Below are 19,103 nucleotides of genomic sequence, written 5' to 3' on the forward strand. Positions count from 1 at the left end.
ACATCACCTTCTTTGGATGAAGACCAAAGAAGGTGATGGTGGTGGTTCTCTTCTGTTCTGCATTATTATACAGTATCCACTTTTCATCATCTTCACAATTTGTTTTAAAAATGGAATATTTTCATTACGTTTAAGTAAGAGAGTCACACATAGAAATACAGGGGTTTTTTCCTGTTTAACTTAAGGGGAACCCAAACATCAAAGCAATTAACCAAGCTCGAGCAAATGCTTTTTAATGCTTGATTTGGATATTTTGAGTATGTCACTATGTCCTGTGTGTTATAATGTTGATTATTTCCCATTAATGTCTTGATTTGAGCACTATCAACTTCAACTGGTCTACCTGACCATGGAGCATTGTCCAGTGAGAAATCTCCAGCATGAAATTTTGCAAGTCACTTTTGACATGTTTGATCAGTCACTGTACCTTCTCCATACACTGCACAGATCTGCTTTTGCATTTCTGTTGTGTTTTCACCTTTTTTGAAGTAATAAAACATAATATGCACAAAATGTTGCTTTTTTCAAACTTCCATGTTTGATATTAAAATGGCTACACAAAAATGCACTAATTTTGAAAAGTTTAAAAAGTGCACATTTATATGACAACTCTCACAATACAACAAAATTGTTTTGAATGGTGTTAAAGACAGCTAAGCACTACCTGAGCCATTTTATGGAAAAAACCAAATGAAATTTTTGGGCAACCAAATGTCTTACAGATTGTTCTCTCTCGCACATCTTGGGTCTGACAGATCTACCTACTGATCATTTTCATTAACCATTAACTAAGCAAGTGGCCTGATGAACTACGGAATGAGGTTCGTGACATTGTACAGGAGACAGGGATCAAGACCATCCCCATATAAAAGAAATGCAAAAAAGCAAAATGGCTGTCTGAGGAGGCCTTACAAATAGCTGTGAAAAGAAGAGAAGCGAAAAGCAAAGGAGAAAAGCATAAGCATCTGAATGCAGAGTTCCAAAGAATAGCAAGAAGAGATAAGAAAGCCTTCCTCAGCGATCAATGCAAAGAAATAGAGGAAAACAATAGAATGGGAAAGACTAGAGATCTCTTCAAGAAAATTAGAGATACCAAGGGAACATTTCATGCAAAGATGGGCTCGATAAAGGACAGAAATGGTATGGACCTAACAGAAGCAGAAGATATTAAGAAGAGGTGGCAAGAATACACAGAAGAACTGTACAAAAAAGATCTTCACGACCCAGATAATCTCAATGGTGTGATCACTGACCTAGAGCCAAACATCCTGGAATGTGAAGTCAAGTGGGCCTTAGAAAGCATCACTACGAACAAAGCTAGTGGAGGTGATGGAATTCCAGTGGAGCTATTTCAAATCCTGAAAGATGATGCTGTGAAAGTGCTGCATTCAATATGCCAGCAAATGTGGAAAACTCAGCAGTGGCCACAGGACTGGAAAAGGTCTGTTTTCATTCCAATCCCAAAGAAAGGCAATGCCAAAGAATGCTCAAACTACCACACAATTGCTCTCATCTCACACGCTAGTAAAGTAATGCTCAAAATTCTCCAAGCCAGGCTTCAGCAATACGTGAACCATGAACTTCCTGATGTTCAAGCTGGTTTTAGAAAAGGCAGAGGAACCAGAGGTCAAATTGCCAACATCTGCTGGATCATGGAAAAAGCAAGAGAGTTCCAGTAAAACATCTATTTCTGCTTTATTGACTATGCCAAAGCCTTTGACTGTGTGGATCACAATAAACTGTGGAAAATTCTGAAAGAGATGGGAATACCAGACCACCTGACCTGCCTCTTGAGAAACCTATATGCAGGTCAGGAAGCAACAGTTAGAACTGGACATGGAACAACAGACTGGTTCCAAATAGGAAAAGGAGTAGGTCAAGGCTGTATATTGTCACCCTGCTTATTTAACTTCTATGCAGAGTAGATCATGAGAAATGGTGGGCTGGAAGAAGCACAAGTTGGGATCAAGATTGCCGGGAGAAATATCCATAACCTCAGATATGCAGATGACACCACCCTTATGGCAGAAAGTGAAGAGGAACTCAAAAGCCTCTTGATGAAAGTGAAAGTGGAGAGTGAAAAAGTTGGCTTAAAGCTCAACATTCAGAAAACGAAGATCATGGCATCTGGTCCCATCACTTTATGGGAAATAGATGGGGAAACAGTGGAAACAGTGGCAGACTTTATTTTTTTGGGCTCCAAAATCACTGCAGATGATGACTGCAGCCATGAAATTAAAAGACGCTTACTCCTTGAAAGGAAAGTTATAACCAACCTAGATAGCATATTAAAAAGCAGAGACATTACTTGGCCAACAAAGGTCCATCTAGTCAAGGCTATGGTTTTTCCTGTGGTCGTGTATGGATGTGAGAGTTGGACAGTGAAGAAGGCTGAGCACCGAAGAATTGATGCTTTTGAACTGTGGTGTTGGAGAAGGCTCTTGAGAGTCCCTTGGACTACAAGGAGATCCAACCAGTCCATTCTGAAGGAGATCAGCCCTGGGATTTCTTTGGAAGGAATGATGCTAAAGCTGCAACTCCAGTACTTTGGGCACCTAATGCAAAGAGTTGACTCACTGGAAAAGACTCTGATGCTGGGAGGGATTGGGGGAGGAGGAGAAGGGGACAACAGAGATTGAGATAGCTGGATGGCATCACTGACTCGATGGACGTGAGTCTGAGTGAACTCCGGGAGTTGGTAATGGACAGGGAGGCCTGGCGTGCTGCGATTCATGGGGTCGCAAAGAGTCGGACATGACTGAGCAACTGAACTGAACTGAACTGAAGCAAGTGGGCTTTCCAGTTGGCTCAGTGGTGAAGAATCTGCCTGCCAGTGCAGGAGTTGCAGGAGATGGTGGTTCGATCCCTGGGCCGAGAGGATCCTCTGGAGAAGGGAATGGCTACCACTCCAGTATTCTTATCTGGGGAATCCCATGGGCAGAGGAGCCCGGCAGGCTGCGGTTCATGGGGTCACAAAGAGTTGGACATGATTGAGCATGCAACACTCACAACACTCAACTAAGCAGGTTTTGTTTTGTTTTTGTTTCTTTTTTTTGAAATTTTAAAAAAGGCAGGAATTGCAATATAGCTCCTTAGAATTAGGTCATTTAAAATGGTTTTCCCTGATAAAGCTTGGCAGGTGAAATCCAAAGGTACTCGCTTTCCTCACCAGAAAGGGCTCTCCATTTGCCTTTGCTGATGGTAATTTATTAAGAATATATCTCTTTCATTTATAGCTGACCTCAGGGAAAGCAGGCTTCCTTTTATAGTTTCTACCTCAGTAGCTTTGGACGAAGTACCCCTGTTCCTATATTCCTGCCTAGATTTGTGTTTAAGTTTTATCTTACACATCCATTCATCTTTTAGCCATTCTGATCTCTGCCATGCAGAGCCCCTTAAAAACTTTTCCTTCTTTGAGAAAAGGTCATAAATAAGGGATATTATTAAAGTAAAATGAGGACATGATTCCATTCTGAGCAGTCTAAGTGTATGTATATGCTACCTCAAGATTCCGACGATCAGCATTTACTCATTTTCTTAAATGACTTGCTTTATGCACCTTTATTGGGCAGTCAAGGTGGCCAATTGTGTGGTCCCCCTCATGCTGCTTTGTACTAGGTGTTGAAAGGACAGAATGAGAGACAGGGAAAGAGAACAGCTTTTACAAATGAATCTTAAGACTTCTAGTGTCTTTCAGAAGCAACAAATCATTTTTAATCTGACAGTTCCTAATTAAATTGATTGTGAGATAAAAGGCACCCAATAAGTGTCAGGCTCACATGAGTTAAAAGGCCTGGTGGGTTGTGAAAGGCATTTAATGCTCCTAAACCTTCCTGCAAATGGATGCCCTTGAAAGCTCTCCTAGCAATGAGTTAAAGATCTCAGTTGGGGGCTGCTGACATGTTGTAATGACTATAATTTATAGCACACCAGCTCCATACTACCCTTTGCCCCACCAGGGTGCTGCCTGAAGCTGGTAGGGCCAGAAGGAAAAAAGGGGAAAGAAAAAAAGACTCAAGGGCCCTTTTAGCATCCTCTCTTCTATCAGTTTAGACTTTTGGGGCCTCTTTCAGAGGCTGCTGCTGCTGCTGCTGCTAAGTCACTTCAGTCGTGTCCGACTCTGTGCAACCCCATGGACTGCAGCCTACCAGGCTTCTCTGTCCATGGGATTTATTTATTTATTTTATTTTTTTAAATTTTATTTTATTTTTAAACTTTACAATATTGTATTAGTTTTGCCAAATATCGAAATGAATCCGCCACAGGTATACCTGTGTTCCGCATCCTGAACCCTCCTCCATCCTCCCTCCCCATACCCTCCCTCTGGGTCGTCCCAGTGCACCAGCCCCAAGCATCCAGTATCATGCATCGAACCTGGACTGGCAACTCGTTTCATACATGATATTATACATGTTTCAATGCCATTCTCCCAAATCTCCCCACTCTCTCCCTCTCCCACAGAGTCCATAAGACTGATCTATACATCAGTGTCTCTTTTGCTGTCTCGCACACAAGGTTATTGTTACCATCTTTCTAAATTCCATATATATGCGTTAGTATACCGTATTGGTGTTTTTCTTTCTGGCTTACTTCACTCTGTATAATAGGCTCCAGTTTCATCCACCTCATTAGAACTGATTCAAGTGTATTCTTTTTAATGGCTGAGTAATATTCCATTGTGTATATGTACCACAGCTTTCTTATCCATTCATCTGCTGATGGGCATCTAGGTTGCTTCCATGTCCTGGCTATTATAAACAGTGCTGCGATGAACATTGGGGTACACGTGTCTCTTTCCCTTCTGGTTTCCTCAGTGTGTATGCCCAGCAGTGGGGTTGCTGGATCACAAGGCAGTTCTATTTCCAGTTTTTTAAGGAATCTCCACACTGTTCTCCATAGTGGCTGGACTAGTTTGCATTCCCACCAACAGTGTAAGAGGGTTCCCTTTTCTCTACACCCTCTCCAGCATTTATTGCTTGTAGACTTTTGGATCACAGCCATTCTGACTGGCGTGAAATGGTACCTCATAGTGGTTTTGATTTGCATTTCTCTGATAATGAGTGATGTTGAGCATCTTTTCATGTGTTTGTTAGCCATCTGTATGTCTTCTTTGGAGAAATGTCTATTTAGTTCTTTGGCCCATTTTTTGATTGGGTCATTTATTTTTCTGGAGTTGAGCTGTAGGAGTTGCTTGTATATTTTTGAGATTAGTTGTTTGTCAGTTGCTTCATTTGCTATTATTTTCTCGCATTCTGAAGGCTTCCTTTTCACCTTGCTAATAGTTTCCTTTGTTGTGCAGAAGCTTTTAAGTTTAATTAGGTCCCATTTGTTTATTTTTGCTTTTATTTCCAATATTCTGGGAGGTGGGTCATAGAGGATCCTGCTGTGATGTATGTCGGAGAGTGTTTTGCCTATGTTCTCCTCTAGGAGTTTTATGGTTTCTGGTCTTACGTTTAGATCTTTAATCCATTTTGAGTTAATTTTTGTGTATGGTGTTAGAAAGTGTTCTAGTTTCATTCTTTTACAAGTGGTTGACCAGTTTTCCCAGCACCACTTGTTAAAGAGATTGTTTTTAATCCATTGTATATTCTTGCCTCCTTTGTCAAAGATAAGGTGGGATTTAGAGGCTAGTAACTTTCAAACTGAACATGTCTTATTCAGCTTCTACTGATTTATACCATAATGGTATAGTCGCTGACTTACATGGCCAGTTATTCCAGGTAGGTTGGCAGAAGCTCAAAGAAGACTTTAATTAAATTAATTAATTCATTTGTTCATCAGTTATTAATTGAGCATCTATAATGTTCTAAAAACTGTTCTAAGCACTGGGGTCATATGGATAAGACAGACTTCTTAATCTCATGAGTTCAATATTCCATGGGGCTAGAAGGGGCCAGAGACAAAAAAGGGATAGGAAACCAAGTAAACATATAGACAGACAAGAAAATGCCTGATACAATATTATTTATAAAAGTTTGAAATTATCTTGTTTCTTTCCATTGGTGTGAATAACTTTAAGTAGAAAGAGCTATGTGGCTAGCTGAGATTAGCTGAGTCCTTAAGATTGAACTAATGAATAGGAGGGGAGAAAGGAGAGAAGGGTAGGAACCCAAAGACAGTATTCTTGTAACATATTGAAACAGATATTCCTGTGTTGTTCAAAAGTTTTCTCTGAGTATAATTTTGGTAGTAAAATTTCAAAATAATTGGAACAATAGCAGCACTTTTGAAACAAGCATTTGTTTAGTCAATAGGTAAATCTGAAAGATGTATGACTTCTGATATGATTGTATAAGAAAAGCAAAAATTAATGGAAACAGCCTGCTATAGAGGAGCAGAATGGATTTGGTTTGCTCTGGGTTCAAATTGTGACTGTGGCTTTTCCTGGCTCTGTGACCTTGGCCAAGATATTTACAACTTTACAAGTTGCGTGCATGCAGTTGCATGCATGCATGCTAAGTTGCTTCAGTCATGTCTGACTCTGTGCAACCCTATGGACTGTAGCCCATCAGGCTCATCTGTCCATGGGATTCTCTAGGCAAGAATACTGGAGTGGGTTGCCAGGTCCTCTTCCAGGGAATCTTCCTGACCCCAGGGATTGATCCTGAATCTCTAGCCTCCTGCATTGGCAGGCAGGTCTTTATCAGTAGTACCACCTGGGAAGCCCTACTTTACAATTACTTCATCATAAAAATGATACAGAAATAACATGTTTCAGAGGCTTATTGTAAGAAATAAGTAAAATAGTATTCATAAAGTGTCCAAAATGATACCTCTCCTATAAAAGAGCAGTGAGACATCAATAAAGCAGGTCTTGTTTTTATACTTAGTCATGAATTCTAATTTTATGTACATCATACATTATCACAATCAATAAATCATAATGTCAATTCTTAAAAATCCTCAGACATAGCTAGAAAAAAAATGTCCTTTAAGGACAGTTTCATTCCATTACTGTTAGGTCAAACAAAGGGTTTTGCCTGAAATGGAAGGAGTTTTGATTTTGTGTGTTCTGGATCAAATCCAGCATAATGTTCCTTTGAGTGTGGCCACTATTCAAGTCATAGCTTTTGAGGCTTTGTGATACTGTGAAACAACAACTCAGTGAAGGATCAGAGGATGGAAAATTCAAGGTTGATTCATGCATTTTAAAGTGTGAATGTCTTATAGCATCAGACACAAACTGAAGCAGCTAGTGCTAGGGAGATGGTAACCCAAGAGAACAGAAAGACCTTCATCTCAAAGAATGAAAAAAAAAATCAACAGTTTAATCTCTCTAAAGCCTCAGATTCTGGCAGAAAAATTTACACTGATGAAAAGAAGGAAACGAAACACAGATGACCAGACCAATTCCCCTCTCTGAAATCACCAGGTGGCTATGTACTATCTCCAGCCTCTCCAAGGATGTCTTTGAAAATCTTTCCTATAGAAGGCCTTCTGGATTCCAGGACTTAAAGAAAGCCTCAATACCTTATGTTTTGTTGCAGAATAAGCAGGGAAGGGTTATGAAGTAAAATAATCTTGTATAGTCTACCATGAACTCTCACATGTTAAATGTAATTTTTGGTTAATGACTCTCCTATACAAGTCCTTGGTATGCTACAGGTATCTAGTTTATTATGCATAGTGTTTAAAGGTATTGCTAAAGAATTTAACTCAGGCCATGAATTAGGAATGGCTTTCTCTCTTTTTCAGTTTTCTGAAAATAAGAACCAATTTGCCTAATTTCAATTTATGGTCCGTTCCTGGCAAATGCAATCTGCTCTGAGTATAAGATCTTGCTTTTCCATGAATTTTCTTAGGAACTCACAGGTTATCTTGTCTCTTTTTCCCCTTCAAAACCCTTTCTTATGGTATCTGGCACTTCTGTGTACCGGGTGAAAAGAGAGTTGACAAGGTGGCAAAACGAAATTGCCATCTTTTGTGGTCAGCCAGTGTGGTGAGCATTTGGCCCCTTGAGGTATTTTTGTGCAGCTTTTTGGAGAAGCATTGCCTCGTCTCCACTGAACTGATAACGATGAAACTTCAATCCCTGTTGCCTTCAATCATTTTCTTATTGTGCCAGCTCAATGACTTTTCTTCAATTCCAGTTTTCTGGCACTGGGTCTGGCAGAGACTAGGGAAAAAAGAATGCTTTAGGTGTGTGTTGCACTGAACTTCACTTTTAATTCCCCATAAATGTTCAATCTGAAGTCTTATTCAGAGAAAAATTGTGTTCATGTTTGTGGCCAAAAGGAATGCAGCAAAGTGACAGATGTAAGATGAGAGAAGAGGCAGCCTTTAATCATTTTGTTGTCAAAGCAGCTTTGGATCGTCCTTTGATGAAAGCACTTTCTCTCACTGTGTATGGGAAACTAGAGACTCGTTCTTTTGCCCTTTGCAGATTCCTTACCCAGGCAGTTTAAATCCTGCACTAAATATGAAACTTCTAAACCCTAGATCCTTGTTACAGAGCATTCCAGTTTATATTAAATCATTCATATTGTGGAAGAATTGGATCTCTGCTCTAGCTGGGTAGAGACTCCGGTGACTCAGTTTACACATAATCCTCATAGAATGGACGGCAACATTTGGTAAACCCCAGTGACCAAGGAACTTGTTTTCGTCTGCGTTTGGGCCAGTTGCATTTCATAGAGATGCTAAGCATTAAAGCATATAATGTTTACAAAGTAAAAGCCTTTTCTCCCTTAATCCCTGCATGCCTGTAATTAAGCAGGAGAGTTAATTTTATGTAAATCATGCATTACTGTAATTGGGTGCAAGTGAACATTCGTGTACATCTTATTTAAAAGAGAAATATAATGTTTTTATGTGGATGCTGGTGCTGTGAAGTCTCAACCCTCTGGGGGACATCGACAACGTTGCCGGCTGTTTACAAGACTTGGTCTGGGAGCTTAATTATAAGTCGCTGGGTTCTGTTGGTGCTGTCCTGTGAAGAGTGGAGCCATGTGCTTTCAGAAAGTCTGAAAGGTGGAACACTGGGGCTTCTCTTCCTATCTCTCCCTTAACTTTCACTTTATCGAGCCATCATTTTTGTCTTTCTACTCAACTTTTCAGACCTAAAGAATCCTCTCCAATGGTTTGCTCCTCTTGGCAGTTCTGACCTGTATTTCCCTAGGCAGACCACAGATGGTTTTGTCTTCTGTAGGCAGGGGCTGGTCTGAAGCAGACCAGCCTTTTTTCGCACATTTTTTTCTGAGGCTGCTCAGGGCTGCTTTAAGACCCCAGGATTTTCTCTTGCAAGTGTAGCCAGATCAGATAGCACTTATGTGATGGCCACTGCATTGGTACAGCAGGAGACAGAGGGCTCACCTCTGGGTGGGGAGGATAAGCTATTCCTTTGTTCTGTATCTAGAGAGCAGATCCAGTGCTTTGCGACAAGCTTATCCAGCAGAATATAAAGAATTTGATCTGCATATCTTGAGGTTAAGAATTGTGAGAAAAAAAATACATACATAACAGGACTGTTATTTTAAACATTTCTCCTCCTCACCTGGAGGCCTGAACAATCATCTTTGGCGTAATGCCTTGGCCTCATTCTGCCCGGCTTGCCAAGCCAGCTCTTCACCTCCCAACCCTGTACACGCAGCAGGTTGGTCTTTTGAGACTTCAGGGCGAGAGACCTTTCCAGAGCACCACCTTCCTGCCCCCTGCTCACTTGCTGCCACCACATATGCCTGTTGTCCTGCTTAAATGCTTTAGATGTGCTTCTTCTTTTTGAAGGACTATGAGTGAACCATCTCTTACACTCCTCTTCCCATAACTGCCCCCTTCCTCCCAATCCAGTTCTTGGCTGTCTCCCTCCCTCTTACCTTCCCCCAGCCTTTTATTCCTCTCTCAGCTCTTTCTTGCTCCTTTGATTCTTCCCCATCCCCCATATTGTATTTTCTCACTCTGAGGTCTTATTTGAAATTCCATTGGTCCAGAGGTTATAGATCTAAACAGATAAAGTAACTTCTAGCTAAGATTTTTTTTTTTTTACAGTAATTAGGAGGTAAGTGTGTTCCCTAGTGGCCATAGCATTTTCTCTTCATCTTTGTTCTTATAAAGAAATCCCTTGACATACCACATAGTAAAGCCTGTTAGAAGAACAAATGGTCTTTACAGGTTTAATTCATCCAATAATAGTCAGTGCTTTTTTATAGTAGCTAACTTCAGCACACTTGATGTGTGGAACTAATTTGTGCATTCCTTTAAGTGATATAATATTCTTATGCTATTTTTAATTATTCAGTCTTGTGCTCAAGTTTGAAAGTTGGTTGCAAGTACCTTTCAGTATAATCAGGATATATATTTTTTAAAATACAAAAAAATAATAAGTACTATCAATGTGTTATTTAAATGTTATTTGAAGTGTTATTTAATGCTATACTTTTATACTATCTGCTGGTTCTGAACCAAGTTGATTGCCTCAGTTAAGGCAGTGAAGAGCCCAGTGTGGGAAACAGCACAGAGGTTAATACCCTCATGAGCTGACTTTAACTGCAATGTGAATTCTTGTAGCAATGACAGGTTTGGCATGAGTCCCTTGAAGCTAAATGATGGTGAAATGGCCAAACCCTTCTCTAGACTAGGAATCACAGAGAGGCTTGTTTCATTGCCAAGTCATATCCAACTCTTTGTGACCCCACGGACGTAGCCTACCAGGCTTCCACGAAGTGAAAAGAGAAACAAAACATCCTCACGGTGAGGGTGAGTGGAGGGTAAAGCTGGTCTAGCATCTCTAGATCTACTTAGATTCAAGCTGATACAGGGACAATTAGGAGAAACTCTGGAGATGAGGTCACATGCTTTGGACAGACTTGGAGACTGAGAATAGCTCACCAATAGTATGTGTGCTGGGACTGGAAGGGTCCCTTGGAAATAGTGTGGGACATGGTGGGAAATTAGTGTTGTGGGGGAAAAGAAAGATAAGCATGCAAACAGATGGCTTAGAGATCCTCATCTAAACTTTTTGAAGGCCTCACTGATTTGCAACTGAACACGATTGAAACTTACACAAGAGCCACACCATATATCTGTGTTGGCAAGTTGTGCTTAAATGACTGTGAAACTCTGTAGCTTATTATTAGTGAGCATTCAGTTTATTAAAAATTCTTTTGCCTTATAAAAACCTCAACATACATTCACCGATATTATCTGAAAGGATATATGTCAAACCTTGGTGTTTATCTTTTGTCCGTGAGATTAATTTATGTGTTTGGCTTATCTACATTTTCTAATTTTGCCAGTTAACCAAGTGTTATTTATGTAATCTATTTATTACTAATTTGATGTACTGTGGTGACAGTTTGGGTCATTACTCTCTGCTTTGTTTTCATAGCCTGGCTTATAAAAAGGTCTTTGTTTTCAAGGTCTAAGTCCAGGGATATGTGGCAGAGAAGTGCTTTAACAGAGGATGGAGGCTCCATGAGGTAAAGGAAAAAGGTGGTTGGGATCTGGAGAAGGGGAGGAAGCCTGGCAGGGGAGACTCCCCTGGGGAGGCGGGGCACAGAGCCATCTCCAAATGTGCCCTGCAGAATGGGTTGACTGCTCAAGGATGGGTGCTGAGAAGCCGCCACCTCCAAGATCACTGTGGGTAAAGCCTTTTGTGGAAGGAGTGCCTCTGATGAATCAGGATGACTGGCAGGTTTAGCAGTGGCAGTGGGACCACTGGGAAAAGAGAACTAGGACTGCCCCAGTCCTCTCTCCCCCTCTCCTGTAATACCTGATATTGGACTCTCAGTAACTTCGAATTAGGTTTTTATGCTAGATTGAATTTGGTTACATTCCCAAAGTAAGAGGACCAGTAAAGTTGATTTTTGTCTAGATTGAGGCTAGAAGAAGGCCTGACTCTGACCCGGTGGGTTGCACATCATCCCCGCCTTCCTGATGTTGCCTTCAAAGGGCCTTTCTCATTTACATATTCACGCATAGGTTATTAAAAAAAAAACAATACCATTACCTTATATAATCCTTCACACTTCATATAATATGGATGCTCATATAAAGATATCAATTAATTCAATGAAAAGGTTCTTGTGATTGATATCCAGATGATTAATTATGTAAGTGAAACATCTCCTCTAATTGAGGAACAGTAACAGCTGGTGTGGTGCTGCATGGTTTTGGAAAATGGAAGTAGCCTCTGAAGATAAACACTAGTAGAGAGTCTAATGTGACTTTGAGATAATCTCTGTCATATTTCAGTAGTCTGTACTGACTTTTCCTCGAGGATTCATGAAATTGAAGAATTTGGCCTTGCAAAGTTGCTGCAATATTGACTCACTCATCCTGTGCCTAGAAACACATGAGAGGCTTACCACTATATGCTTTATCAGGACAGACCTCTTTGAAAGTGAAAGAATGATCACTCCTCTTGTTCAGACATGATGCCAGTGGACCCATTTGATAAAAAAAAAAAAAAAAAAAAAGAGGACCAGTATTTTTTAACTCTATATTGTCTTGTTTTACCAGAAACAGCTCTCTTGTCCTGAAAGAGACAAGAAATGCTCCTTTGAGTGAATGTAATTGCTTGATTCCTTCTAATTCTAACCATATGACTCCCATTATGCCTTATTTAACTGATGACATATGGTTTTTCCTTCTTAATTACTTTTACAACAAATACGTATTATATCCCTAAAAAATGATTTCCGTACATTCCAAGTTCACACTGTGTATGTCCTTGTTCTTTGCACAACATGGACTTCCTTGCTTATCTCTTACAACAGTTATACTGAGTGTGGGAAGCATTTTTCTCTTGATTTTTAAATACAAGGCATAAGGCAATGGCACCCCACTCCAGTGCTCTTGCCTGGAAAACCCCATGGACAGAGGAGCCTGGTAGGTGGCAGTCCATGGGGTCGCTAAGAGTCGAACACGACTGAATGACTTCACTTTCATTTTTCATTTTCATGCATTGGAGAAGGAAATGGCAACCCACTCCAGTGTTCTTGCCTGGAGAATCCCGGGGATGGGGAAGCCTGGTGGGCTGCTGTCTATGGGGTCGCACAGAGTCGGACACGACTGAAGTGACTTAGCAGAGAAAGTAATTAGGTGATTTGCCCAAGGTTAAGTAGTTCATCAAGTGAAATTTAGACTGGGACCCATTTGTGTCTGGCTTCAGAGGCCAAGTTTTAAATACTACCCTCTCCTTGAATGGACCCAGTCCCCCTCAAACTCAATCACCCTATACCTCACTCTATTTTTAATTTTTTAAATAGAGTTTAAAGCTTTCTAGCTTCTGGGTGTTGTGGACTGTTGTTTGATTAATCCTCACCTCCACTTCTGCTAGAATATGAACCTGAGTGTAGAGATCCCTCCACTTCATTGCTACAGAACAGCACCTAGGATGGTGTCTGGAATGGCATAGGCATGTTTGTCCAATAAATGGAAATAATTGGCAGGCCATTGGCTTTATGCCTTCTTGTTCCCAGGCTAAGAGAAAGGCTTACATGGACAATTAAGGAATAACATGAAAAGTACCCTAACAGAGTTAGGAAGACAGCTAAGGAAATCACAGAGGCCTCGCTGATAAGCTGTTACTTGCTCTGAGTATTATGGAGAGAAGAAGGGCATGGAGAGAGCAAGAGAAGTAGATAAAATCTCAGAAGCAAGAAGTCGGGGTTTGTGTGGAGAATGGTGAAGTCGTTCTACGTGTCTCACAGCCTGTGAAGAGGCACATTACTCAGCCTGGAGGTTCCTCCTGCAGGGTCCCCAAGGACACTGAACCAGCGATTATCATAGCCTTTATTACCTTCTTTATACTTTACTATTTACCTCCCAGTCTCACCAATGAGGCTGCAAGATCTTTGATGCAAGGAACTATGATGATCTGATCCCTTTTAGACAGGGACTTTGCCTTAATTATTTTTGTCTTCTCATAGCTTATTATGGTGCTGGTACTTGGTGGCCCTCAGTACATGTATTGGGTCAGTCATTTTCATTTAGTCATGTGTGAATCTTATGACTCCATGGACTATACCCCGCCAGTCTCCTCTGTCCATGAGATTTCCCAGACAAGAATACTGGAATGGGTTGCCATTTCCTTCTCCAGGGGATCTTCCTGAGCCAGGGATCAAACCCAGGTCTCCTGCATTGCAGGCAGATTCTTTATTGACTGAGCCACCATGAAGCCCAGTACGCATATGTGCTGTGCTTAGCATTCAGTCATGTCCAACTCTTTGTGACCTCATGGACTGTAGCCTGCCAGGCTCCTTTGTCCTTGGGGATTCTCCAGGCAAGAATATTGGAGTGGGTTTCTATGCTGTCCTCCAGGAGATCTTCCCTTCCCAGGGATCAAACCCAGGTCTCCTGCACTGCAGGCAGATTCTTTACCATCTGAGCCACCAGGAAAGTCCAGTACATGTATAATGGATAATAAATGGACAATGAATGAATAAGTGGTGAATGAAGGAATGAGTGAATGACATGGCTTAATAGCAGTTTGTTGAAAAAGAGTTTTGAATTTAAGTTGAGCAGCAAAAATATCTAATGTGGTCTTAGGTAGAATAACAAAAGTATGGTGCCTGGTTTCTGAGTATCTAGAATCTTGGAATTTCAGAGATTAGAAATGATGGGGAAACAGACTAGACATGTGAGATGACTTGCTCATGGTTCCACCCCAAATTTGTGGTCAAAGTAGGATTTGCATTTAGAGATCATGACTCTCAGTTAAATTTGCTTTCTACAAGTTCTAGTATATTCTGTGCTGGTCAGACCACAACTGTAGCAGACTGTGCAATTCTGAGCTATACACTTAAAGATCTATAGCTGCAAAGTAGCATCTGTCCAAGGAAGGATGATGCAGATACTAGGGGAAAGTGGAAACCATATCACGTGAAGATGAGATGAAGACAGTAAGGATATTTCACCTAGAGAAGAAAATACTTGCAAAGGGTCAGAATGTACCTGCAAAAGTGAGTGGGAAAACATAGTATGTCTGTCCTGATATTTTAAAATATATAAGTCATTCTTTCTTTGCTCCAGAGGAAAAACAGAAGCCATGTGTAGAAGCCATAGAGAAATAAATATCAACTCAATATGAAAAAAAGGTCTTAGAATTGACCAAGAATAAAATTCCAAGTGATAATATATATGCAAGAAGAGGGTAGATGATTATGTCAGGATGAGACTGTGAGTTCATTTAGAGTAGAGGTCATATTTTAGTTGTATTTCCCTAAGACCTTGAATTATGCCTGGTTTGGTTTTAGTTGCTCAGTCATGTCCGACTCTTATGACCCCATGGACTGCAGAACATCAGGCTTCTTTGTCCGTGGGATTTCTGAGGCAAGAATACTACAGTGGATTACCATTTGCTTCTCCAGGGAATCTTCCCAACCCAGAGATGAAACCCACATCTCCTGTATATGTCTCCTTCATTGCATGTGGATTCTTTACTGCTGTGTCATGAGGGAAGTCCCTGAAGAATGCCTGGCACATAATATATGCTCACTTAAGATTTGTTATGCATCTTTTAAAAAGAATATTTTATAGGTTGGATGAGCATGGAAGTGAATAGGAATATACTGTATTATGAACTCAAGGGCTTTTCTAACACTTAGGTTTATGATCCTTTGATAAGCAAAGTAATGTATCAATATTTAATGAAGCAAGTCATTTTATGCTCTTACAAGTAAAAGTCAGTGGAATTGTTGTTTCCTTCAAACTCTGCTAAGCCCTGTGATGTTGCATTTTTGTTCCTCCCTTAGGAGAAGGAAAGGTTTGCTACAACCCCTGTCTTATACAAAGGTGACCACAGCTAGTTACATCTCTGTACCTGGTGATGAAACTAAAATTCCATGTGGAAGTTTAAATAGACTTTGTTTGTACAAATAGCCTACGACCAATTTTTGGAAACATGTGAATGATGGTTATGCCTATAGATTCACACTTTTCCAAGTGATGACTAACCTAGAAAAGCAGATTTTTCACAGAGTCCTAAATCCTATTTAGGCTGTCACCTTTAAAAAATGTTTTAACAAATATCTTAAATATCACTTCAGAAAACTTATTTTTCACTGAATATTTTATTTTCAGAATGTGTTGGTTTGACATTTGTCCTTTTTTTTTTTGTGGCTACAGAAGTGTCATTCCTTTCAGTATATGCAGAGGTCATTTGAAGGAGACAAAGAAAGCTTTATTTAGATTACTGTGTTAGTCACAGGAAGCTGTGAAAAACTAAATAATAATAAGGCAATTATTTGATTTGTTATTTTCATCTTATTCCTTGAGAATTTTTACAGTTTATTTTTTCCAAAATGGTCATGCCTATTTATATGCTCAAAAATCTATATCGATTTTCCACTAAGGTCTTTCATATGCTATGCGATTAATTTTCATTCTTATCATATATATATATATATAAAACACATTTATCGGTTTTTATGAAATATTATCATCTTAGTTCCATTTCAAATAATGCTGCTGCATTAGCCATAAAGTTATTCATGAGGTATTTGGTTGTGATTCTAACTTATTTTTAAAGAACCATATACTATAAATATAGCAAGGTGCTTCTGAGAATTCATGATTTGGTGTTACCCATTTAATGATGTTATTAAAATTTTTCCCTAGTTGTTAATTCCATGCACCTAAATGGAATAGACTTTGTGCTCTGTGTATTCCTAATATGTAGCTTGTTCAGGACCTTTCAGATATATGCACTTAACCGGGAAAGTCTAAGATATTTCCCAAATAAAAACCAATATCTTTTTCCCTCTCCTTTATGAGTTATAAAACACTTTTCCTCCCCTTCTTCTTTGATTTAATTTATATGCCAGAGATTTTTCTGCTCTGGGGATGAAAATGGAAGACCAGGGAAGAGAGTTGATGAAACAGAGATGATTCAAAGATCTGAAATATTTTATCCTCACTCGATAAAAAGTAAATTATTTTTTCTCTTTTCCAATAACCATCATTTTCCTTGATCTTGGAATCACTCAAAGCCTAGCCACTGAGTCCTGTATAAACCAATGCTTTGTCTCAAGATGTGGAGAAAGATAAAATACTGATACCTGCACAAAGGTACTAGCTTGATTATATTTACAATTATGAGATACCGCAAATTTAAGAATGCCAATTTTTGCTCATCACTGAGTATTTATTATATATAACAAATACATGGGAAAGAAAAAACTATATTGTGTGATATAAATAGTTTATTTACATTACAGAAAAAACATCAAGACAATGTATACTATTTCAAATATATCCATACATAATCAAATATAGCTGTAGTACATGTTTTCATTGGTGTAGATTACCACAAATGCAAGGCAACATGTGTAGATCTCTTGTCTTATTCTTTTGTCTATAATACTGTATTGTGTAGTCCAAGCTTTCGGTAGTCCAGCCACTGTGCAACATGCTCCCTTTAGATTAACCTCGTGGATGCTCTTGTTGTGTTGTCTGAACTGTAGTGCCCTGTATTTTGCTTCTGTCTGTGAATTCTGTTGCTTCGGGGGCATTTCCTAGAAGGTTGGAAAGTTTACAAATCTTAGTCCAGTATCTGAAGTCCAGTCCCACAAAAACAGAGTGAAGTTGTAGATTAAGCAAATTATTAAAATATTTCAGATGTAAGAATTTATTATTAGCAGAAGCTGCAATTATTTTGGAAAAGGTTTTTGGTTTTGTTTGTTTTTGCTTCTCCTTGTAGTTGTCTTTAAGTGTCTATTAAGGAGAACTAAAGAACAGACATGGAAGTTCAAGAGGAATACATTTACCTAGTCCTTAACTGCTTACTCATTAAGGCAGAAAGAATGACTGAGCACAATGCAATCAAGCAAGTGTGAGCCCATCTAACCTCACGTTGAAGGTCTTCAATAACTTTATATTTTAAATGTCCCTAGGGTGAATGTTATATTGACATTTCAATGCTAAAAGTTTAAATCTTATCAAACCAGAGAATGAGCCAACTGTTAATATAGGATCTGTAATGAAAAGGGATATTGTTTTGGTTCAGCCTAACATCATTTTTGTATGTGAATAGTATAAGCTAGAGATATAAATTGGTACCGATTATTTAGCTTCTATAAAAAGCTAATACTCAAATTATTTAAAGAGCTCTGATCTTTTATGATAAAGCAATGCTTTGATGATATAAATAAAAATAATATAGAGTTCATATAAAATCCTATTATAATAGCCTATAGAGTATCAGAAAATGCATATTCATATATATGTTCATATATGAATAAATGTATGTAGTATATAGATATATGATTTTGGGGGGGAAGTAGATCTGTCAAAATGAACATGGAGCTGGAAGCCACATTCCTCAAAAGTAAAAAGAAGATAGATTTTGTTTTCACATGGAAGGTGAAAACAGATATGTGGCTTAAAAAGTAGCCAGCCTAATGTGGGGCTCAATTTAGGTTGTCTTGAATAGCAGAATACAAACATCATGACCAGTGAAAGGGGCAGTATGAGTGAAAATGAAATGCACAAGCTCTGATATTAGGCGACCTAGACTTCATTTCTGCCCTGATTGCTCACCTGTGTACACTCAGCAACATGCTGACTTCTCATACCTCAGAGTGCCTGTCTTTAAAATGGGGATAATTTTTCCCTCTTCATACAGTTTTCATATGTATATTCATTTGTGTGTGTGTGTGTGTGTATACATATATGACACACACACAGACACACACATAGAGACACACAATTTCTGGGGAGATAAGGACCCTATGTATCCCGGTTGTTTTTATTATGTATGGAAATGAAACTGTGACTAATAAGACTTTTTTTTTTTTTGCTTTCTCAATGGCTCAAATTTTATTTTATTATTTTTTTAAATTTTATTTTATTTTTAAACTTTACATAATTGTATTAGTTTAAACATCTGCTCAAGCATTGAAAGTTCTGCATTTTTGTTAGTACATGAAGTAGCAAATCAAATTGTTGAGATTAGATCTATTACATATGAATTTCATTTTTCATATGCTGATATTGCTTAGATATTAGACAGCTCAAGACCCTTGGAGTAATATGGCACAGCTTCCTGTGTTTTAGATGCTATTCTATCTTCTCTTTTACACTTAGTGTTTTTGGTTTAAGTTATTTTTACACTCCCCAGAATCTATTTTAATGTAATCCATTGACTCACTTGGCATCTAAACATG

The 19,103-nt window shown here is 39.1% G+C and overlaps 1 protein-coding gene across 1 annotated transcript in view; it reads right to left on the reverse strand.

Moving 5' to 3' along the window:
* Nucleotides 1-17,123: 17,123 nt before the first annotated feature.
* Nucleotides 17,124-19,103, reverse strand: part of TMEFF2 (transmembrane protein with EGF like and two follistatin like domains 2) — a 277,909-nt gene continuing 275,929 nt past the window's right edge. The window contains exon 10 of the mRNA XM_027563245.1: nt 17,124-17,453. Coding sequence (XP_027419046.1) covers nt 17,357-17,453 — 97 coding nt within the window. The 3' untranslated portion in view covers nt 17,124-17,356. The remainder of the gene's footprint in view (nt 17,454-19,103) is intronic.

The sequence above is a fragment of the Bos indicus x Bos taurus genome, chromosome 2 (assembly GCF_003369695.1).
Source record: "Bos indicus x Bos taurus breed Angus x Brahman F1 hybrid chromosome 2, Bos_hybrid_MaternalHap_v2.0, whole genome shotgun sequence".
NCBI lineage: Eukaryota > Metazoa > Chordata > Mammalia > Artiodactyla > Bovidae > Bos > Bos indicus x Bos taurus.